General features: G+C 41.3%; 2 protein-coding genes across 3 annotated transcripts; both read right to left on the reverse strand.

Annotated features, from left to right (window-relative positions):
• Nucleotides 1-1,743: 1,743 nt before the first annotated feature.
• scn4bb (sodium channel, voltage-gated, type IV, beta b) lies at nt 1,744-12,378 on the reverse strand. 2 transcript variants are annotated; one of them, XM_053440758.1, is made up of 6 exons: nt 11,848-12,378; nt 11,390-11,618; nt 7,171-7,334; nt 6,850-7,069; nt 5,910-6,039; nt 1,744-5,724 (listed from the first exon to the last, which is right to left on the reverse strand). In XM_053440758.1, the coding sequence occupies exons 3-6, from the start codon at nt 7,306-7,308 to the stop codon at nt 5,628-5,630; spliced, it is 585 nt and encodes a 194-aa protein (XP_053296733.1). In that variant the 5' UTR covers nt 7,309-7,334; nt 11,390-11,618; nt 11,848-12,378; the 3' UTR covers nt 1,744-5,627. The 2 variants fall into 2 exon arrangements, with proteins under 2 accessions (XP_053296733.1, XP_053296732.1); XM_053440757.1 differs by having other exon boundaries at nt 11,340-11,618.
• A 2,952-nt stretch (nt 12,379-15,330) lies between these two features.
• mpzl2b (myelin protein zero-like 2b) lies at nt 15,331-22,954 on the reverse strand. Its single transcript, XM_053440759.1, has 5 exons — nt 22,510-22,954; nt 18,752-18,921; nt 17,962-18,172; nt 17,572-17,740; nt 15,331-16,523 (listed from the first exon to the last, which is right to left on the reverse strand). The coding sequence occupies exons 1-5, from the start codon at nt 22,574-22,576 to the stop codon at nt 16,325-16,327; spliced, it is 816 nt and encodes a 271-aa protein (XP_053296734.1). The 5' UTR covers nt 22,577-22,954; the 3' UTR covers nt 15,331-16,324.
• Nucleotides 22,955-23,677: the final 723 nt, after the last annotated feature.

Genomic DNA, 23,677 nt, shown 5'->3' on the forward strand with positions numbered 1-23,677 from the left:
TAGCACAAAAGATGAGTGTGTGACTGGAATGCAACACGAAACTGGGAAAATATTAAGAATTTCATTTATATTGATCCGTTTAGATTCAACCCTACATTAAATAAAATAAGCCCTTATAGCAATCATAAGGTTCAAGTGTTAAACTGTATATGAGTGTGTATATGATGCTCAGGGTCAAAGGTCACTCACGGAGTTTGAGGGAATTTTCCAAGTGTCTCCTCGTGGTGGAGATGTTGGAGTCTCTATTAAAGCGTCTGTTGCTGCACTATAATTTAACAGACTGAGATACTGAGATAACATGCGTTTCTGTGCCATATGATTTCAACTGAACTCAAACTTTGGCAGCCTTGCAACTTCACCAACTTGAAGAAGCTCAGCAGCCCCTCACCTCCTCCTCCTCCTCCTCCACCTCCTCCTCCTGCTGCTGCGCTCTGATCTGACCCGAGGTTCGGCCTCTGACTCCACATGCAGCTCACTGCTGACATCTGCTGGAAGAACTCACAACAAACATTCCTGCACAATGATTTCGTGCTTTAAGATGTGTAGATGTTATAGATGTTGATGGGATTATGTTGTTCAAGTGGTGTTTGCGACTTTTATTGATCAAAGCCTACAGAAAACGTCCCATCACGAGTATTGGTTGGTGTCCATGTTGTCCATTTTTCATGGTACTTTGTCCTGGACTCGTGTGCCTTTGCTCAATATATGTGGAGTAACTGCAGCAATAATAACACGAACGGCAATTTAATGCACAAAATGTAGTCTGCAGGTTTGTTTTTTATGAGGTTTTAAAAAGTCATCATATATGTCCCTTTGTTTCATAGAAATGATAAGAGGAGAGACGCCTAGTTAGCAAAGGTGGTTCAACAATATCAAGTTAGAGGCTGATCAGAATGCAGAGAAGTGAATTAAAGCTTGTGCACCACAGTGATTGACAAATACAACATCCAAACAAGAATGAACAACGTGAGCCTCAAAGTGTATACAATTTGATGACACATGTTCTCTTTTTAATACTGCAAATTGCCTTTACTTATACTTAAAGAAACACAACAATATACAAAATCTAGAAGAGAGAAATGAGATGTTAAAAATGAAAATATGATAATTTACAGATAAAGAGAATGGACCAATGCTGGTTGAGCCTTTGTATTGATTAAGAGTGATATCCTTAAAGTTTCAGTCCTGGTAGATTTGACAAAACATTTGGTTGTTGTATTAGCAGGAAGTGTTATTTATTATTGTCTAAGGATGACATTTTAAAGAGCAGTAAATAATACAGAGTGTGGGCTTGATGCATGAAATGGCTACTGGACAGAGGCTGTTGACATTTTCATGATATAATAAAATCTTCAGGATTATAAACATAAGTGGAAACTCCATTGTCAGCGTTCCATTTCAATAAACTTGGGTAGCTTGCTAGAGACCGATGTATAGGAGAATAGTGCAATTTGAGACAGAGTCGTTTGAGATATCCTGACTTTTAGTCAATGGTAAAATAAACTTCCCAAAATGCATATTACCAGATTGTCATAGTAGACCATCCCTGTCTGCAAATAATCATGTTATGGATGTTAGCTATAGAATATGATCTTTGTGAATGAACAGAGTTCCAATTTAAAGTGGACAATTTGTATCTCTCTTTTAGATTCAGGCCTACTTTTGTAATGATGTGTGCTCATTCTGTCCAGCAGGAGGCAGTGCAGGCACTCCTTCATATACAAACACCAAGACAGGAGAGACTTTATTCCAAACTTTTATTAGATTTCCTGTTTTTATAATAAAGAGATGGAGAGCTGATGTGCACGGACGACAGGATGAAAATGGGGACATCATTTGAGGATGAGCAGAGCATTACAGCTGTATATTTGTGTGCAGAGAGCAGCAGTGGAGTATGACTTTTACACTGCAGGGGTCCAAGCGAGTACAGGGGGCTCCTCTGCATGCTCCTCTCTGGATGCTCCCCATTCGCCCTGCATCCCATCCTCACACCTGCCTCTGATCCTACAGTTGTATTGCTTACAGCCTGTTACAGTTCCTGGAAGGTGCAGTGTGACAAACTATCAAGGGATTTACTTCTGTTGAGATTTGCATAGTCATCATAAGGCCCACACTGACACTGATCTCTTTTTCCATTCATCGATTCAGAAATAAATCACTGTTTTCTTAATGAGTCTTATTAGACAACAACTGGCAGACATTTGTGAGAGAAAACCCAACCTTTCACAGGTCAAACAAGTTATTGACATTTCAATTTGATGCTGAATAATTTGAATTTATGATCCAGGCTAAATGGATCCTCTTGATTCCAAAGTAACACCAGAAGCCTGACTCCATAGGTCTGCTCGAGGGTGGAGTTTCTCTCTAAAGCCAAACGACACACATGGGACAGATGTATATTATCCATAAGATGCATTACACAGTATGTACCTGCAATATCTTCCTAAAGGATCCCATGAAACAGGCCAATTAAGTCATTCAAATGTTTGTAGGAATTCTACTTGGAGTTTTTGTCAGTCCTATCAGATCAGACTACAGCTGACCTGGGAACCTACTTAGCAATTAACCAAGTTTCTGAGTCTGATATTCATGATTAACACGAAAAACATGAAAACTTTATCATAAGGGAATCGTATTTTTGCTGTACACCAGTCGGTTTACAAAATCTAAAGCTTCAGCGGCATCAGACGCTGTTTTAATAAGAATACATCAAATTTATTGACCATACCATTTCATGGGATTTCATTAGAATAAGAAGTCTTCACTCTTTGCTCATGTTTGCTGTTTGGCTTCTTCTCGTCTCATTTAGGTGAACAATTTGACAAACCGACAGTGACTTGGATCACATACACACAAAAATATATAACTATTCAAAGTGCCAGACACACCAACACACCCCCTGTATAATATATTGCTTCACGCCCATGTGATTAAAGAGTGGAGGCACGTTATTATTGTTAAAACGTAACAAATAGTCTCATGAAATCATCAGAAACAGTACATATCTGAGCTGACACTGTGTTTAGCCACACATCTGTCCCACTCTCCAGAGGTATTTCTTTTTTAAAGCCAGACACTCAGTGTCTCGAATGATGCAAATGCAGCTTCAAATGATATTTCACTGTTCGATGCAGGTACATTCATCTCCTGAGGTGATGCACAGTAGAAATCTTCTCTGTTTGGCACAGTCAGTGGCTACACCCGGAGCATTGCTTCTCTTATTTCCTCCTGGAACAGGGTTAATGCTTGAGCTATATCCCCCTACTCATCCTGCCCTCCCCTGATCATGCATGGTCATTTAAACCATGAAGACCTAGTGCCATGTGCACAGCTAGGAAACCAGAGTGGAATAAAGTAGCGAAACCAGAATGATTATGATCTTTGTTCAATAGCTTGGTCTTCCATTTTGACAGCAGGACTTACTGGTTTCACATTCAGATTGCGCGGTGCTCTCACTCAAATCCCTGCGATCGCACACAATTATCCTCTGCTTGTGCTTAGACTTCCTGCACTCCGGCTTCAGCTCTTCTCCTCACACTCACGTTGCTGCTATGCGTGTCTGAAACTTCCACTCTCTGATTTCTTCTCTGCCGGAGTGCAGGTACAAGCAGTGGATATTTGAGTGCAAGCGAAGGGGTTTGAGTGAGAGCATTACAAAATCGGAACAGAAAAAAGTCCTGGTCTCAAACTGAAAAAAAAACAGACTTTTTCTAATAAAGATAGAAAATTCCATTCTGGTTTCCCAGCTCTGCACACGGCTTTAGATCGTCATGGTTAAAATGATCACGTATGGAAATCACCCATAAACCAGCTCTATGTTTCAGCAGGTAAGGATTATTTATTGCAAAGAATAAAACACTGACTTAATGAACATTTATCAGTGTTCAAGAGAAACAAGCCATTTCCATGAAGAGGCACTTACTAAGCAGAGATAATATGTGGAGCCTGATCCAGGCACAGCCAAAAGAGGTCCACGTCCATATAGTGCTTAGCCTTAGCGAGGGTTAGCACAATGGAAGTAGCATGGCATTAAATGGGATTTACAGTTAACCTCAGCGGGGACGCTTCTGGTGTTAGTATATTACAACAAGTTTTTTTTTCACCAAAAGGTATGAACGTCTATTGTCAAGCACTGTATCTAAATTCTGCCCCATGTTGCACATGCTCAGAATGCATTGGTTATTTGTGTTTAAGCAGCATCGTCAGAGGGTCAATCTTTGATCTAAAGGTTGGGGAGATTGATTCAAGGGATTGTCTATGGTTTCGTTTCAGAAGCTGGTTGTGTTATTTGTGTCTGCCGAGTTTTATAAAGTGTGTAGCAATATGTCGTCGTCCTCGCTGACGGAGGAGCATCAGAAGCACTAACAGGCACCTGTGTTTATATCAAGCAAAGGGAAGGTACAAGATGAAGAACCCGGCTGAGTCCTACGATGTTTTTTGTCAATATAGCCTCTGTGCTACATCTTAACATTTACTTTAGACTCATTTTTAATAAATCACACATTATACTGGGTGTTTTTTTGGAAAGTCCAAATCGATCAGTAGATCTGTCAAGTAGAGCTGCTTGAAATTATAGCACATCACAAATATTGATTTTGGTTGAAGTCTATTGTGAATTCGCTAGAATTTAAATCAGGATTCAGCCCCATGTACTTGTCAAGTACTTGCAGAAATGTTTTTTTTTTTTTTTTGTTCTGATGAAAAACAGTCAAAGAGTTTTTTCTTATTGAATGGACAGACGATTGATATGCAACAAAGTGCTTTACACATGGCATAACACTTTGTTTATCATTTCAACCCATACAATATCATAACTGTGCAAATTATATAAAACGTCTCCCGAAATTGATAAAATGTGCACATAATTAGGTTATAATCTGACAAGTTAATTTACCAGAGACATTGAGAGTTCTGATGTTAGATTAAACTCAGTGCACAACCACACATACCATGTACACATATTAGACAACTGCCTGTCCCATAAGTTTCTCTAGTTAATCACCGCTGGAAAATGTGCAATAACTTATATAGCCTATACATATACTTATACTTATACAGCATACGCTTGTCGCCTTGGTTTTAACCTTGCACTCTCTAATGTATATAGTATTGTGTTTGATTATTATTCTATATTGAGCTCTTTTAAATTATCTAAATTAACTTTATCTAAATTATCTTACTTCTTCTTTTTCTTACTTAATATTCTCCAGGACATTACACTTATTTCATCGCCTGAGCTGACCTTTCCTTCTCGTCCAACACGTGCATTGTATCATTGACCCTATCTTAACTAACATTGGACAAATAATGTGCTGAACAATGTGGGCAAAGGTAGGACAATAAATCCTAAATAGGTCAAGCTAGAGAGTCTCTGGTAGCTGCGTTTCTCCTTTTGATGTAATTAAATTATGTGCACCTTTTAAATAATCACTATACGTATGCACTTATGATTTGCACATTCTTTAGTTTGATATAATCTGCACATGTGATGTAGTCCCACAGCCAGGCAGAGCTTTGAAGATGATAACAAGGAAGGAGTTGGTTCATGTGTCCAAACACATGTGCATATACGAATATATGCAAAAAAGGATATGATCACTCCTGTGGTTTTCCACACATGCACCTCCTCATTTCTTTTTTGGTGTTGGTTTTGAGTCAGCCTTGGATCCTGAGAGGCCATTATCTGTGTTGTCGATCCCTGATGAAGTTACAAGGCACTCCTTACTGTAGTGGAAAGGAAGAAGACAAAGTTAGACCTGCAGACAAATAGCAGCTCTTACAAACATTCAGCTTTGCATTACTTAATAACTACAGCATCTGAGCTGCCGTGCAGCAACAACGTGCTCTGATGAAACTGTGTGAAATGGTTGCACTGCTGACAAACACCCAAAGTGGATGTGAACACTCACTTTTTCTCCTCAAGCTTGGAAAGAATAAAAATAGTCAAGTTCTTGAGCAACATGAAGGCCATCAGAAACCCAATGGCTCCGCCCACAGCTGAGGCGATGATGATGGTCAGTGTCTTATCCACCACCCTCACTGCAAAAGAAAAATACATATTTTAGTTTAAAATGAACATTTGGGGCGGCGTATAGCTCACCTGGTAGAGCTGCTGCCCCAACAAAGCAAGGCCTCGATCCACGGCCAGGTATGCAAGTCCTCTCCCACTCTCTCTCTATCCCCCTTTCACAAGCTTTCTAGGTGTTATCCGTTAAAGGCGATATAAAAAAAGCCAGAAAAATACTTTAAAATAAAATTAATATTTAAACATCACAGTGCTGTGAGGGAGCCCTAGCTGCTGGATACCATGTTTTCTGGTTCTTTTTAAACTACTTTTTCCCAGAATTATTTCATTGATATTCAGCTGTTTGGTAAAGAAATGCCCTGAGTAAGATCCTGCAGGGTGGTAGAGGATTATTTTCACATATTTCTCCAAGTTTGCTTCAAAACTAGAATTGCTTAGTTTAGCAGTATATCGAATAGCAACTATCTTGGACCAATCACACATAAGAGGCCATAAAATATGTCACATTTAATAATAATAATAATATATAGATTATAATTTAATAATAATCGATTTAATATTGTACTTCACCTCAGTATTTTTTTAGTGTCCTTGTGTAGGATTCCTAAATGATTTGATATTCAACTTATAGACTAAGGGGCCACTAGGCAACAATCTGCTGAAAATCCTGGTAGACAAATAAGATACTGGCTGAAACACTCACTAACCAAAAGGCTTTGTGGTTTTCTACTCTACGTCTGTGGTTTGTATCCATGAGGAGAGGAAAGTAAATGAGACCACACCCTCACACCCATCAGCAGCAGCCTGCACCCACAGAGACTCACCCTCATCCACCACAATGAGGTGGAAGATGGCACTGTGGTTCCTGCCCTTCTCTTTTGGATTGCGTCCAAAGCAGGTGTACTGTCCTGCGTCATCGAAGGTGATGTTCCACAGCAAGATGGAGACGTTGTTGTGATGGTTCTTCCCCACAAACTCCACTCGTTCTCTGTATATGGTGACATGTGGCACCGACTCCTCTGACTCTATCAGTGATTCGCACACCTGGTAGAAGCAGTAGGCGGTCAATCCTCTCAGACCACCAATTAGACGTCACCACGTTGAAGTTGGACATATTTTTGATTTCACGGACATAGAGGTCTCACCTTTTGCATGGTGCCGTTTTCGTTGTACTGCCAGTTGAAGTAGAGATTCTCGATGCCGATACAACTGGCGTAAGTGCACGGCAAAAGGACTGTGCTGCCATTCACGGCCTCAAGGAAGGGAATCTTCCCTACGAACATCTCCAGGGCCTGAGCAGACCAAACACCTGTGGACGAGGAGAAAACAGAAAACACAGCAGGGTCAAGGCAGTGCAGGGGAAGCATCGCCAACAGCTTAATGTAGCTGTATTTCTACCTTCGCCAGGGAGGTTATAGGTTATGTCTGCTCTTTGTCTCTCTGTGTGCTAGTTAGCATGATAATGCAAAAACTACGGGACGGATTATCACGAAGCCTAGTGGTGGGCTGTGGTATTGGTCAGCGAAGAACCTGCTAAATATTGATTCAGATCTGTATCAGGGGAAGGATCCAAGATTGTATTTTCACTTTCTTTAACATTGAGAGTTAGCTAGATAGATAGCTAGATAGCTAGATAGCTAGCTAGCTAGATAGATAGATAGATAGATAGATAGATAGATAGATAGATAGATAGATAGATAGATAGATAGATAGATAGATAGATAGGTAGGTAGATAGATAGATAGATAGACATATAGATAGACACATAGATAGACACATAGATAGACACATAGATAGATAGAGAACTCTCCAGAAAGCAAATAAGCATATTCCAAAAAGATGGACATTTTCCTTTGAGTTCAGTATCCCGTGTCTTTGACAAAACCAACCATTCATCTCGCTGACAAAATGGATTAATTGCATTACTCAAGCTGTCGACAAATAGATAAATACACAAGTGTCATGCTCGGTTGTATCCTGCAACATCAACATTTTATTTTCATTAAGCTGATTAGGAAAAGAAGTGATGGGTTTTCTCTCCTTTGTAAAATATATACCACATAGGATATTGAAAAAAATAACTAAATTTAACATGTATGTACAATAAACAATGTATGGGCAAGAAAAAGTCCAAATTAGAATCATCATATAGCTCAAATACACTAAGTCAAAATGTTGTGTTCACCATAAATCTGCCTCATACACACCAAAATTCCAGAATATTAGACAACATATTGCAACACAGGACTATTGTCGGCACAATTGGTAACACCAACCCTGAGTAACACTGCACCACAAAGTCCTTGCTGTGACATTACTGTAAATAACAGAGGAGGAAAACTGCTGCTGCTGCTGCTGCTACTGTAACTGTACACCACGGCTACACAACATCAGGAAGTCACGGATATTGACTCCTACTTACACCAGGACGTACGAGGAAAACAGTAACAGCTTTATAAATATTGGTCTTTTTCCTTTTTAATTCCAGAGTTGGCCGATAGTCTGCCGTATTTTAGCTTATCAGCCATGTGTCAAGGTCACTGGAGCCAAAAGACAGTTTATACAGAGATGATTTCAGCAGGTCATGGGCAGACTGCACTAAAGCATTTTCCACACCATTCGTTTGGGCTAAATGCTGCCACCTAGTGTGTGAGGAGGGAAACTATATGCTCACAAAATTCAGTGCAGACATTAAAGCCATTAAAACATGCAGACTATACAACTAGAAAACCCCTTTTAACGCACTCCTGAACGTGATCAATAGTTGCTTTAGCAGCCGTCACAATTACTGCTCTGTTTATAGCATTCCCCTGATTCCGTGTCTGGTGCACACCGCTCACAACGTGCTCAAGGTCAGCATCCGACAAACACCATTGCAGCAAATTAGAAAACCACTGCTCACAAACGGCTAAACACAGAGCGCAAGGGCACACTGCATGTGGGAATGTTATTGATTCGTTTTTTTATCTCGCTCCCTGCTATCTCTCAAACTCACTCTCTCCAATCTTTTTCCTCAGCGGGGTCAATGCAGCACAGTGAGCTTGCAAAAACAGTAACAGCAACAATGACAAGGGAGCAACAGCATCACCCTCTACCTTTCCCCCGTATCTTTCCTCTTGCACATGTTCACACGCCTCTGCTTTATTTTTGCAATGTTGCCTTCTTCTTTTTCAATCATGTCCCTCCATGTTTATTACAGTACTCCGTTTCCATCACTGTCATTAGTGAAGCCGCAGCCACGAGTCGAAGAACGAAACAAGTATTCACACGGTAACGCAGTGTCCCTTCTTCCTTCATGAAACATGAAACTCTTCCTTAAATCAGAAACCCAGAGCATGTTGCCTCTTTTAAATGTCTTATCTAGGTTTTCAATAAAAGTTTTTCTGCTTCAGACAAAAGTAGAACAGTGGTGCTCCACTTTCTAGCCCACATACGTCAATTTAAGAGCAACATATTTCCTTTTCACGACACATATATATACAAAACTATGTCAAAGTGTCCAAGCGCACCAGCTAACAGGAAAACACAAAGGTAGACCTTATTCTGATGGCATTCAATAGGATTCTCTGAGGTCTTATAAATGAGGTTAAATTCAGTTGAGATCAGACGAGAAGATGCACGGTAAATTGAACATGAGAACAAGGACAAACGTTCCAGTGATGGTCCAATCAGTGTTTTGAACATGAACCGCTCATGTTGGATAACAACGTCACCACAATCACCACAAAACTGTGTCCTCTAAGTGAGAGTCACTAACAGTTAAAGGCTGCTCTCAAACTCACTGTCCCACTCAGTTTTTATCAACCATAAATACTTTTACCATATATTATATTCATATATATGACTGATTTCAAATTGTTGTACATGTTAACATAAACCAGTCTTCCCTGCTTTAATGTGTTTCATGTACGATGAGGTACAACGCAATATCATCCAGTGTACAATGTGCGCTGGTACCTGGTGAACTTCATCATGTTTCCTTCTCTCTGTTACTGAACCCTCTGCATGTGCAGATTTTACGTCGACTGTGCAGTTTTCGTTTGGAGGCCAAAACAGTGACGTCTTCCCTCTAAATGCAGACAACACCTGTGAGGAGGTGCTGTGATAAATATAAGGATATTTACCTAGCAACACACTGGCACTGTGTTTAAATGCATCACAACAGGCCTCGGCCATATTTTTACTGAAGAATAATTAATTTTGTCGACTTGTGTTGTATTTTTTAGCCCACAGTTTCCACGTATGACAATTAAATTGATCATGGTCATATGGACGTTAATGTTCTAATGAATCTGTCTTTGCTGCACTGATGATCCACGACAATGAATTGGTTTACAAAGTTCCAGTCAGGAGTGGTAAATATTTGGGGGGGAATGTGGAGATAAGCCATTAGACACAGAAACCTTTAACTCTAATAGCTTTGTGTGGATTCTAATGTGCTGCTTTTTCTGTGCATGACAGAGGAACCCCTTACTTTGAGATGACTGGCTGATGTCATTTAGATCTGATCTAATCTGTATTAACACATTTTACTGCAGAGTGTATCCACTACACCATTAACCACCATTACCATCATCACATGCTGCATGTGAATTGACTGACAATAATTTCACATCCACTTACTGTCCTGTTACTAACAGCATCTAAACACAGTTTTCTCTCTTCCACTTTGTACACACAGTTTACTAGACGCTGCTCCAAGTGACGCTGCTGCTCCGTTATTGCAGATATGAACCAGCAGAACACAGTGTGGGTGGCAGGGGCCTTGATTTGTCTGACACAGCCTTTCCATCACGGGTCACTTAATTCTGCTGACATTTCCTTTTATGGCTTTACAATCCCAATACAAACCGATATGATTCACAAAAAGACCAAACGGTTTGATTATAACAATCTTAGCTCTATTAGGGTGCAAACTCAATTCCGAGTTAATCATTGTCTTTCTGTCAGCGTTTCCAAGCAAGAAAAGCAGAATTAACATCATAAGCCAACCAGTCCTGCAACATCTTTACACAGAAACCTACTGGGACGACACGACAAATGAATGCACTTACATCTAAAACCTGCCGTATGTAGGTCAGATGTAGATAAAGGTCGGTATTAGAAAAGCTTCAGAATAAAAACAAACAATCACTAATTCTGGGCTCAAATCTGTGGGCATTCAAAAAAAGGAGCAGGAAGAAAAGCAAATATAAAGTTTAAAGAAACATGCAGTAAAGAGACAGTTGTTTGAGCTCTTGTGCAAAGTGTAGGGAGGGCTAGGTTGCAGGTGCATGTGTAGGGCAGTGACGTGCAGTGTAGAGATAGACATTACCAAGCAGCAAAGAGAAGATCAGGCCGGTGGCTGCGTATGAAGGGCCCAACCTCGTGGGGTCGACCCCAACACTCAGCACCTCCATGGCCCCCAGATCTGCTCCAAAACAAATAGTGCTGCAGGATCCGGCCCCAGACTCAGGACAGCCAGTGGACTGATGGTAGCCTCTCTGGTACACTGGACTAAATCTGGAGGCTTCTGTCCGGGTGTCTGGTCCCTAGAGGAGGCACATCCCAGTGTGGCACCTGCTGGTCCTGGGTGAAGTGAGCCCCAGCTGCACTGTGGTGGAGGAGAGATCCGAGGATAAAGTTAATCAACTGAAAAAATTAACATGATTTGACTATAAAAACAAACAGTCCGGTGAAGAGATGCACGTGTGGACGGATGCGTGCATGTTTCCTGCGTGCATGTCTGCACACGTACCTCTGAATGCAAACAGGGTGACATCAGACTGAAGCAGCATGATTTGATATGTAAGTACAGTTCAAGTCCTCTCATGCTTGCCTACCTGCTCTGCAGCCGGTCCCTCGCTCGCAGGCTGTGCAGCGTGGACAGGCGAGGAGGCAAACGCTCACTGCGCACAGTCAGGGTTCACTCAAGGAGAATCTGCCAGCCGGCACTTTCACTGCGGAGACAGCCACATTGCAGTGCCAGCCAGGAGGGGAGACAATTAGAGAGGAGGAGAGGGGGGAGACGGAGGGAGAGACAGAGGGACAGGGGGATGAGACGATGCTCTCGTTCCTCCACAGCAGAGTCGCGGTGCAGCTGCCTCTTCTTCTCCCTGCCTGTCCCTCTGGCTATTCCACAACTTTTCCCTGTCCTCTCCATTGGCTGCATGCCACCTCTCTCTCTCTCTCTCTCTCTCTCTCTCTCTCTCTCTCTCACTCTCTCTCTCAGTCTCTTTCTTTCTCTCTCTCTCTCTCTCTCTCTCTCTCTCTCTCTCTCTCTCTCTCTCTCTCTCTCTCCCTCCCTCCATCCCTTATCCCTCTGTACAACCCCCCCCCCCTCACCTGCCTCCATACCCCTCTCATTCTCTTCCTCTCCCTCATCACTCCTGCTCACTCCCACCTCTCCCTCCCACCTCTCCCTCTCCCTCTCCCTCCCACCTCCTGACTCGGGGCGTGTATGCAGACTCTGAGTGTTTGTGAAGATCAGAGGAAAGTTCTGCAGTGCAGGTTGAGGAGGAGGTTGCAGTGATGCAGCCCCAAGGCCGGACACTTCCAGTCATGAATACGCAGGGTTCCTTTTCACTGGCAACATCACAAACAATCAAAAGCCGGCATCACAAAATCACAGAGGGAGGGGGGGGGGGGGGATGTGCAGTCGTGACTCTCTTTTATTTCATCCCTGCACTCGCCCTCTTCTCTCCTCTCCTCTCCTCATGTCCCCCCTCGCTCACTCGTTTGCCATGTGTCCCATTCAATACCCAGAAGGTCAAACTCTCATGTACATCATAGGAGTGTACTGCTCTCAAGGTAATGCAGCTGTATGTGCATTATTATAATATATTGTATTAGATGATGCATGTAGGTGCAGTCATTTCATCACAGTATGACAGCTCCCTTTTTTCTAAACACATCAGTCAACAGCAGCTGACGGATGCCTTGTGTCTGCACTATTCACCACGGGACATGATGGGGGAAGTGCTTAGCTCAGAGTTTTCAGATTTGATTAGTCAGTTTTTGACCAGACTAGCCTCGCATTCATACACTTAAAAACCATACGCCTGTCGTTCTCTGTCCATTACTGTAAACAGAAACTGACTGCACAGTGATCTTGGAGTTTATCAGGGGGGAAATGTGGTTGGTAAGAGGTTAAGTACAGTTTGGGAGGATGCAACTGAGACCATGTGACAGAGTTTGCCATCTGAGCCGAGGACCAGTAACAAATGCCGGCAGAGGACACAGGGACAAGAGCAAATCCACTCTGGACCTTCCAGCAGTTTTTCACTATGGAGACTGCTGTTTATTTCTTTTGAAGCAAATTAACTTTAGACTGGCAGATTAAACTTTTATGTGTTTACATTACCTTTACTTTGCAAGTACTTAATACACAGGGATCTATTATTCATAGAGCAGGTTATAATGTCCCCACTTATGGAGAGGGGCTATTTTTTTTTCCTTTAAAAGCTCATGCAATACAATAACATAAAATGTAGGGGTCAACTTTGGGACTTCTTCATGTTATATATATATATATATATATATATATATTTATATATAGTAAAGCTTGTATTTTTCTGACTCAAAGGACTAATAAAAACCAAAGGAAACACAGCATCAGTATCTATATTAAAATCGGTGTGTTTTTAAGTAACCGAAGTTATCACTGTGTTGATTAAACGAAACTCAGAGATAGATTTCAGTTTCAGATTGAGTGTGAAGTAATGACTGTATACGGGTAGGTGACGTGTGGTGGCGGAGGCTCGTTTTATGGGTGTGGAGCTCAATATGTGAAAAAATAGTGGCCGGGCTGCAGGCTCACTGCGCTCCTCTCCAGGCCCCTCCACTGGAGTATCAATGCAGCAGCTGTGGGAACTCTTCCAGAACTGCAATAAGAAAAAAAGAAAAAACAGCATACCCTGCTGCGGAAAGACAGGATGCTGCTGTAGACCTGTGCAGGACCAGACAGCACCTTCATGGTAAACCACACACACATAATACATTACTGTTTGGATATTCATTAGTATGTGTCCTATATAAGTGTTTCCATGTAGACGTATACCCGGAAGCACAGATGTGTCATCTGCTCTCACTGCAGCAAAATATCTGCTGCTCCAGAAAGACAAGGACACGCATCTCAACACTTATACGATCAAACACCAGTGCAACACTTTAAAATACCCTATTTCAAGTGAAAGTCCTGCATGCTTTTACAGTAGATGTACAGATATACTGTATTAACCACAAAATGTTCCCTCAAAGCCCTATAAACTGAACTCCACCAATTCATACAGTGAACAAGCCTGTTTATAAGGGCATATTTTCATTGCAACTAAGTTTAATGTACATTGAGAGTAACAGTCAGTGTGGAGAAGCATGTGGTGTGTCATGTTGGTGCAGAACCAGACAGGTTCACGCATGTCGCAGTTTAGCGCCTGTGGGATATGTAATAGAAACAGATTTCAACCAGAGATTGTCTTACAGACGTCTTTTTGTGATCATGTACATGGACAGAGAGGCCTCAGCACAGTAGAAACAAAGTCAGGCAACACAGGGTTTCTCAAATCCAGGGACAATTTACCATCAGCAGTTAAACTGTTTCCGCTTTGCCCTTTTCTTTGTGAGTTTCTTTGTCTCTGGGGAAACTCGGCCTCTGCTGCTTATCTGGGAGTTGCAGGCCAAATCAGAACATGTACTTCTACTGAGGTAAACTTAACATCCTCTGACGCACAACCACAGCCTTGGCCTTTCTTAACAGTCAACATTACACTTCTCAGAGTCAGTGGTCACATGGTAAGATTGAGAATGATCCAACATTGTGGAAATCGTGAGTTATTACATGTGAGATAACTCAATGTAGTAATATGTCTAAAATACCACCAGGGGAAGATGTGTCCTATGTGTCTCTAGTAGTTTATATTGAACCATGATTCACTCAAAGCACTGGGAAGACTTTACAGTGAATAAGTTATTTAACCTGCAGTATTCCTGTGGTAATTCAGGTGTTAACTGAAATGAAACATTAAAAAAAATATCCCAGTAAGATTATTTCAAACTGTTTCAGACACATTCCATAAGATGTTTAATCGAATATCAGACAAGATAACTAGATTAGTCACAAAATCGAATCAGTCAAGGGCTGCATGGTTAAGATTGCGCAGCTGCTTTAAGATTAATGACATGTGACTGTATACAGCCATGTGTGACACATTCGGGAGTGGCTGCTGCTTGGTATTTCACACTCCCTCGCCTGATCCGTTCACCTCATGAGCCGATCTGTTCCCACACCTCAACACGTTTATCAAAATGCACACAATGTTATTCCGAAATCTCAAAAGTAGTCATTTTATTATACAGTGTTAAAACAGAGACACATTTGGTGACAAACATTATAGGATGTGATTTTTTTTAAAGTGTAAAGTTCTGCTTATTTTACATTATGTACAGGATCAAAATACTAAATCAGCGTGGCCGAGGCAGTAAACAGCTCATCACTCACACGTCTCACTCTGGATTTTCTGGAAGCTAAAACACCCATTCTCTCTTTTCCTTTCCAGAAACACATAAAACCATCTGTAAAGACAGAAAACACACTTAAAAGATATATCTTTAAAAAAACTTTGGCTTTGTCTACTCTCAGCCGGTGCATTCAGGAAGTGAGCAGCAGAAAGGCCTGGTGTGGCAGTGGAGCATATACACATTCAATGTGTGTGTGTCTGTGTGTGAGTTTTCACAAAGAAATAAATTAAACTGGCGGAATCTATAGTTCGTTTTCTCATTGATCTGAGACAACACATTTTTTTTCCCAAGAGCAGCTCTATGGAAACAATCAACTCAGCACTAACAAGCACAGTTAAAGTATAGAGCATTTACAAAAATAATCATCCATCAATCCACATCCATGCAACAGGCAAAGAAAAGAGGGGAGCTCCAGTGATTTTATACATTTTATGAGTAATACTATATATCTTAAAAGTTGTATAAAGCCCCATGTTGCTGTGAGAGCTGTGTGAAATTCAAAAAATCTTCTCAGGTGATGTCACTTGAGTCAGTGTTGGTTGGGTCCGAAGAGTATGAAACGTAGAATGAGAGTACCCTGCTGCTGAGCTTAGAAATTAGCTTCTGCCAACCAAACTGTCAGTGTTCTAATTGCATCGTGGGTAATGTAGGTTTTGACAACGAAGAAGAAAGGGCAGAAAAAAGCTTCTGTATTGAATTTGTTCCATCTTTTAAAACTGTCCGTCAGTGTTACAGGAGTACAAGGCTAATACTCTTTTTGACATTAAATAAATTACATGTGAACAATGAATTATCAATCGCAATTTAATCATCATCACCACCGCCGCTATCATCATCGCCATCGTCGTCATCGTCGTCATCGTCGTCATCATCATCATCATCTTCTTCCTCCTCGTCCTCTTCCTCATCGTCATCGCCGCTGCTGGGCTCAGACCCTTCATCATCTGAACTTTCAGATTCTTTTTTCGCCACAACTTTCAGATGAACTGCCTCTTCCGGAGCACTGACCACACCCCGACGGGACAAATGCAATCCAATCACACACACACGTAAACAGTGAGATGGGCTATTGATGTATAAAGTGGTGAATAATTGGGCAAATGTAAAGTGTGGCAAATTAACAAAAGACCCACTTTGGTTTACCTCAGCAAACATGGATTGCCAGAAGATGATGAATACAATACCCCAAATCCTCAGCTCATAGTAAACCCAGCCAGAGTACCACGGAGAATCGATGCACTGATTCTCTCAGTGGACAGAGATGACCAAAACATCAGTTCATCAACATTTCTCCACCAAAAGCACCGTGGTTCTCTGGGTTTAAAGTCTCAGGGTTAGTAGACATGTGTTCATAAGTAAAAGTGGCACACACTGTGAAGCAGCGGGAGGGTTATGCTCAGAAAAAGTTACACCTATATTACAATCCCTCAGGAGAAGGCAAAAGAGAGGATACATCGATTTATGACTCAATTCACCACAGCAGTATCGTGTCTTAAGTGCCGTTGTGCTCTTTAGGGATAAATGTTATATAAAGGGGACCAACTTTCAATGATGATTCAGTTGAAGCACAGCACTACAAAACTCATGATCAATTTGAAAAAGATAATAAAGACACATTTAACTGGTCATTTCATTGCTATATGATAAAAAAATAAATGTAATTGATGCAGTGAGCACTGCTGCTGTGAATTGAGGTTAATGGACAAGTTTAAAGACCCGCATTTTGTTAGAAAATCCATCCATATTTACATCTCCTAGTCTACAGTTTAAATACTGAATGGAACTTTTGCTAAAAACATATAAAAGTGTGGAATGATTTGGCGTGACAACAAATTGGATATGTGGTGCATTACAGTTCTAATACTGAAGTGAGTAAACTACAATAATATCTGAGAGGTTCACATTGGAGGAGCAAAGATGGAAGAAAAAAGACACCGTGCCCCCCTCAGCTTTCATTTGGCTCTTCCAGCAGAGTGGACCCAAACAGCTAATCAGACGCCACACCAGTCCCAAAGAAGAAGCGAGCGTTGCTCCTGCTCTCTGGTCCTCACCACACGGTCGGGTCCTTCCACTCTTGCTCCCTTGGGCGCAGCTCGATGTCGTTTTCCATGCTCCGTTTCCTGTGAAGCTTCACCGCCATAAAGATAGCGAAGAGGATCAGGATTACGCCACAGGCGCTTCCGATGATGATCGCCAGGATGCTGATGTCAGTGAGAGTAACTAGAGGCAATGGAAGACAAATAAGTGTTAACATATGGTGAAAAGCAGCAGAGAACACAATAGAGAGAAAATAGATTGATAGAGCATCCAGGCCAGAATATTTCTACCAAGACCAGCTAATAAATTCAATCTAAATATATTCTGAAAGAACTTTGGTACTGACTGACAAGCCAAAATGGGATGAAAATACACTTATTTACTCTTGATCCCAGATGTCTTACTTTTGTCGACGACTCTGAAGCTGATCTCTGCGTTTTTTCCGTGCACATCTGGAAGGTTGCGCACCTGGCAGACGAAGGTACCGTTAAAGGTCGGGGGCACCTCATGCAGGGTGATGGAGGCGTCCCCTCGCGTTATATCCCCCGACCACACTGCATGGCCTTTAAAACGCCCAGTGTCTGGAGGGTACGCTTTCTCCTGGTAGTAAAACACCTGGAAAACACACAAAAAGCATATAATGCATAAAGATCATTTAGTGTATGAGTCCAAATTATTGCTTCTACTAAAATGCTGCTGCTCTGGCTATGTCAGCTGTTAGCGAGCTAATGTAGCGCAGCTTGACGAAGCTAGCATTTCTGTGCTACGTGCACATTTTCTGGTTCGGCGAACATGGGGCTAACATTCCCTTCCTTACACATTGAAATGCTCAACACAACCCGACAGTCGCTTGCTCTTCAAGGATAATTTGTGACCATGAAGGCGTGGACAGTAGCTGATGCTCCTGACCTTTGATGATCACTTTGAACACTCCAGTCTTACCTTGTTTACAAATATGATCTAATTCTAAGGTAATGTATGTACAGTAAGAGTCATCATGAGCAGCTATCAGCCCTGCCACCGACTCTTCTCCTCTGGATTCACTTAGAGCTGTTAGGAGTCAGTCAAATTTATCAACTGACCATTGATTCAAGAATGAGAGCGATAAAATGAAAAGAACAAATGACGACATTAAAATACAATAAATAAAAACAGTCAAAGTAGTTTTTTAATAAAAGCTCAGTTCCTACACACCGACTCATCTGCTCCTGAGTTCATGGGCCTGAAGTTCCACGACACTGTGACTGACTTGGCCGACATCGGGTGAGTGGAGGTGAAGGTGCACTTCAGTTTCACATCTGTTCCGTTGGCTGCCTCCAAGTCGCTTGGAGTGTAAATTTCTATTCCGCTGACATATTGCCACCCTGTGACAGAGACAGCCAAGTAAAACAACAAGGAATATTTATTAATATCTAATCTAATGCACAAAGGTTCAAGGGTCAAACAGCTCAGGTTAGTGTCAAATTTGTCACGCGTTTCGGCATTTATCAGAAACATTCTTGACAGTTAAGAGCAAAGTAACAGAGAGATCTCTGCTGTTAGTATGTGTGAAGTTTTGGGTGCTGACAATCTGTGCGACACGCCGCTGCCTGAGATGGTATGACCTGATTATCCACTTACCGTCGTGGACTCAACGGCAAACAAGACCACAACTAATTCAAATAATTTAAGAGCTGCAATGCATACCACAGGTTGATGAGTGCACGTATGTATGAGGAGCGTAGGTAAGGTCATATCGATACAGCCTTAAGAGAACCCTTAACAAACACAGGGAGTATTAAATATTTCATCTGGATAAAGCAGATTTGGGCTATTATGATTTAAGTGGTATAAACCTTTTGACAAATATGAATCATGTTTCACTTGAAACCATGAAACCCACAGTAGGAGCAATCTGTCAACTGTTCATCTCCCTCGAGGGTTGTTGCAAAGTTTAGCAGTTGAGCTCCATCTGGATCTCACTGTCAGCCACAGGGACGAGCAGACCTGCATACTCTTCCTGGGGATTAAAACATTCCTTCTAATGAACCACAGCGAAGAAGAAAAAGAAGAAGCCAAGAATGTCCAGTAATCCTGAACAGAGAGGCGTGAAATCAAATGTTCGCCTGTAGATGAAAAATCTTAAATTAAAGAGAATTTAGTAGGACATGTTAAGAACAAGAACTTGTCAAATGTCAAATTCAATGATTAAAAAGAGGATTAATATCACTTGAATAAAAGCAAACCTGCGACTGTAAATAGAGGATAAAAAACTACAGCTCTTTTAGATACTGAGGTGGATATGCTTTCTCCCCATTAGAAATTGAATCTCTTTACATATATTTGCTATTTGACATTTCTTTGTCTAATTCCAGGAAACCTGTGTAGCTCCAAAATTCTCAGCTCCTCCCACTACGAACAGTAATCTCACAGGAGGTTGATGCCAATCAGGAAGTAGGAAATGTTTGAATGTGTGGGTGTTTCTTCAAAACTGGGTAATGAGGAGCTACTAATGTGAAGGAATTACATTTTTGGACCTGGACCACAACACTGGGGCTGGCCATATAAACGCCTAATGTCCAAGACTGACTGATTAGCCGATTTCAAACTTGAACTCCCGGAAATGTTGTGAAGAGTAGATAGTTTCCATTGATAAAGTTTTCCTTTCACATATGACGGAAGCAGCAGGAGATTGTCTTGGTCCGACACATTCATAATAAATGGCAAGAATTGGTGTTTGGGTAAATCGTGCAGGAGGCAGGACATGATGTATGAATCCTGCCGCGTAAAAGGAATTTTTTGTTTTTTTACAGCACATCGACACCAGCTCCTATCACCAAAAGCTCTAGAATCTCGCTGTCTTTCCAAGTTTACATCTTTGTCTGCGTCTTCTACATGTAGAACACCTTCTTTTCATCCTGAGATTTGTGTCCATTCGGAGTTTTAAACCTCACCAACACGCCAACTCACTCGCTGTGAATTTCCGTCCTCTATTCTCACAGTGGCTCACTTAGACCTTTTGGGAGGAAAAGTTGTGGAATATACCCGGAACAACTGACTCTGATATTAACGTTCTCACATACAGCCCCTCCAGAAAATGTTCAGTCCAATTCTATAGAGTGACGAAGTTACAGCAGTGGTCAGCCGGTCGAGTGCAGGAGTTTCACCATTAACAAATTTCTGTCAAACTAAATTGTCATTTTCTGTTTTGTCACATGCAGTGTTTACATGCAGGTAGCTACTTCTGTAAAAGACGGTCACCTACAGACCTGAGTGTGAGGTCGGCCCTCTGCAGGCACACTATGTGTCACTCAACTTGACTGCATGGAAGCTGACACAGAAATGAAGGGTCTTCTCACTTTCTCTCTCTGAGGTCATTTTGCATGTGAACATACTGACTAGTGGGAGGTTTCAGGTATTTAAACTTGGTGGATTGTTACAGATAATGAGAGTTGTTATGTTAAACAAGCAGGTCATTGACCAGCAGCGACCACCAACTACTGGGTCGTTGGGGTCCCTCGAGTCGAGCTGTGAATAGATGTTGAAAGTCGCAGACCCACCCTGCTACTGTGTGAATAGATGTTAAATACCTGAAAGCACACACTACTAAGCTTTGTTAGCTGTTTTAAAATACTATGGGAGGGACAGGCAGAGCCATGGAGAGAAGTAAACAAACAAAGGAATGAAACCTGGTGACATTATGCTGAGTGCTAATAAGATGCCATGATGTCATGCATATAGTAGTGTCATTCAGTGACTTTTTGAGCAGACTTTACCCAATTTAAATGAAAAATTGTTGTTTACAGCACATAGTGGTTACGTAAACTATTAGTTTTACCCTATTGCAAGTAGCAGCATTTGACTCTTGCACAATGCATTTTACAGTTAATACAAACTTGAATGAGGAACACTTTCACTTTCTTATTAAAAGTGAATTAATGAGAAGCCTCCCTGCCGTTCCCAAGTCTCTGCATGTAAATACACAGCAGATATGTGCTACTTATAAGACAAGTTATAGTGTAGTTTAGCATAATATCTCCCTTACAGGAAAAGTCCTGCTCCATATTATCTATCTGTTGTGATGCCATGAAACTGTTCATCATACAGCTCGACATTTGCAGGAAAACAATGGTCTCAAGCACTACAGCTCGCTGGCTTCAACCTGAAGTTTAAAGGTAAATTATCTGTGTCATGGACTCATCTGTAAATAATTTTCTTAGTTTCATTTCCGACCGTTCAACCAAAATTGGGACAGTCCCTGGAGGCTAGGTGTTTCCTGTTGTCGCTCATTCAACATCCAGCGGGGCATGTGATGGTGATGGTTTCGAATAACTGACAAAATATGTTGAAATTACACAACACTTCTGAGTTTCAAGCCTTTATACAGCAACTCCATTTGTACTTACTTGATTCGTATTGTTCTGGGTTTGTACTCTCATGGTTGAATGCACTTATTTTAAGTCGCTTTGGATAATAGTATCAGTTAAATGAAATGTAATGTAATGATATAGATTTAATTGAGATATTCCACAAGAATAAATGTAACATCCAGATAACATTGTAACACAAGGTATATATAATATAAATAACATAATAAAAATAAAACGATTATAATACTATTATACTACAGTGTACTTTTGCTGGGACATTCATGTACGGTTGATAATATTAAATAATGGTTCAATTATCCATATATAACTGTGTGTAGATTATATGAAAACATTGTATATTCGTGTCTACAAAGTGCTTCTACTCTTCACTGTGAGGGAAGGTTTCATGTGAAGCGATCAAGTCAAATAAACAAGCTCCTAGCAGACTTAACGCTGCTTGGCTTGAAATGAGAAGTGGCTAATTACCCACAGATACAAATAACAAGGCTTATTTACAACAGTGCTGACATGAGTTACTTTGCTTTGCTTTAGAGACAACGTAGTAAACGATCAGACTATATTCAGGAAGTAGCTGGGACTCACCTGGCAGCAGGAGTCCTCCCAGGAGAAGCAGAGGCCATATCCGACACATAGGATAATAATTCAACATTTATTCGGAGCTGGTTAGATCCTGTGAGAGAGTCGCGTCATGTAGGTTAACACGCTGCAGACATGGAGGAAAAAATATCAATGCAGAGAGTCGGGGGTGTAATAATCAAACGCCTCGTCTCTCCTGGGTCTTTCCTCTTCGGTGGTGAAAGAGTGAGTCACACTCCGCCTGCACACACCTGATGGGCGGTGTTAAGCCGATCCTCTCCCACCTTGCATAACCTGTATGATCACACACTCAATACCTGCCCTATTCCCCTCAAAGCTTGTTCGTGCTTTACTCCCGTCAAGCCCAGAGGGAGTTTAGATCCACTCACTGATCGCTCAGGAGTTACTTATTAAGCCAGAGTCAAGTTAAAATGTAAACTTTGTACTAAAGTCAACTTTCTCTGGACTGGTTCCACCTGGTGGCCACAGCATCACATCAAAAACACCAGCCACTGCGCAGTCAACAGACCTGGGTGGAATCCTGCGGTATGAATGGGGAATATTGTGTGTTTTATTGTGTGATAACGTTAAAGGTTCAGTGTGTAGAATTTAGGGACATCTAGTGGTGAAGTTTCATGTTGTAACACCCTTCACCTCACCGCACCCTACAAAACATGAGAGAGAACATTCTGCAAAAACTTTTATTATTGTTATCAGTAGTCCAATCCATGAATGTGGGAATCTCTTCATCTATACTTTACTTTGATTTATTGATTCTGAGATCCCATCGGATCCATGGTCTTAAACATGTTGTTCCCTAAATGTCACTCGATTGGATGTAAAATGAATTGAGAGATTGATAAGAGTTTTTCCCCAAAGACTGGGGCAACACGGTGGTGAAAACATGTTTTGCAGCTCCTGATGGGCAGAGCAGTGTTAATCCTATAACAGTGTCCCTTCATAACCACTCATTGTACAGCACTTTCAAGGCCCGTCTGCTCATGCACAGTCGGAAAACAACTGAGACAGATTTCTGGTGGATTAAAAAATGATCTTTTGCATTTGCACAACACAATGTTGGTAAGGCATTTGGGTATCTGCAACCCAGCTTTGATGGAAACAATTCTTACGTATATAACATGCAAATATAAAGATAAGAGAGAGATGTAACATC

Source organism: Pleuronectes platessa, chromosome 15, assembly GCF_947347685.1.
Source record: "Pleuronectes platessa chromosome 15, fPlePla1.1, whole genome shotgun sequence".
Taxonomy (NCBI): Eukaryota; Metazoa; Chordata; class Actinopteri; order Pleuronectiformes; family Pleuronectidae; genus Pleuronectes; species Pleuronectes platessa.

What these genes read in the sequence shown, in the direction of transcription:
- scn4bb (XM_053440757.1), bottom strand. Translation starts at nt 11,424, where the DNA reads ATGGAGGTGCTGAGTGTTGGGGTCGACCCCACGAGGTTGGGCCCTTCA. An exon ending in GATCTTCTCTTTGCTGCTTG is followed by an intron (nt 7,335 to 11,339) that starts GTAATGTCTATC and finishes CCTCGTCCACAG; the next exon opens with GTGTTTGGTCTGCTCAGGCC. An exon ending in TCCAAGCTTGAGGAGAAAAA is followed by an intron (nt 5,725 to 5,909) that starts GTGAGTGTTCAC and finishes TTTCCACTACAG; the next exon opens with TAAGGAGTGCCTTGTAACTT.
- mpzl2b (XM_053440759.1), bottom strand. Translation starts at nt 22,576, where the DNA reads ATGTTGAATTATTATCCTATGTGTCGGATATGGCCTCTGCTTCTCCTG. An exon ending in CTTCAGAGTCGTCGACAAAA is followed by an intron (nt 17,741 to 17,961) that starts GTAAGACATCTG and finishes CATTGCCTCTAG; the next exon opens with TTACTCTCACTGACATCAGC. An exon ending in TGGAAGGACCCGACCGTGTG is followed by an intron (nt 16,524 to 17,571) that starts GTGAGGACCAGA and finishes GGGTGTGGTCAG; the next exon opens with TGCTCCGGAAGAGGCAGTTC.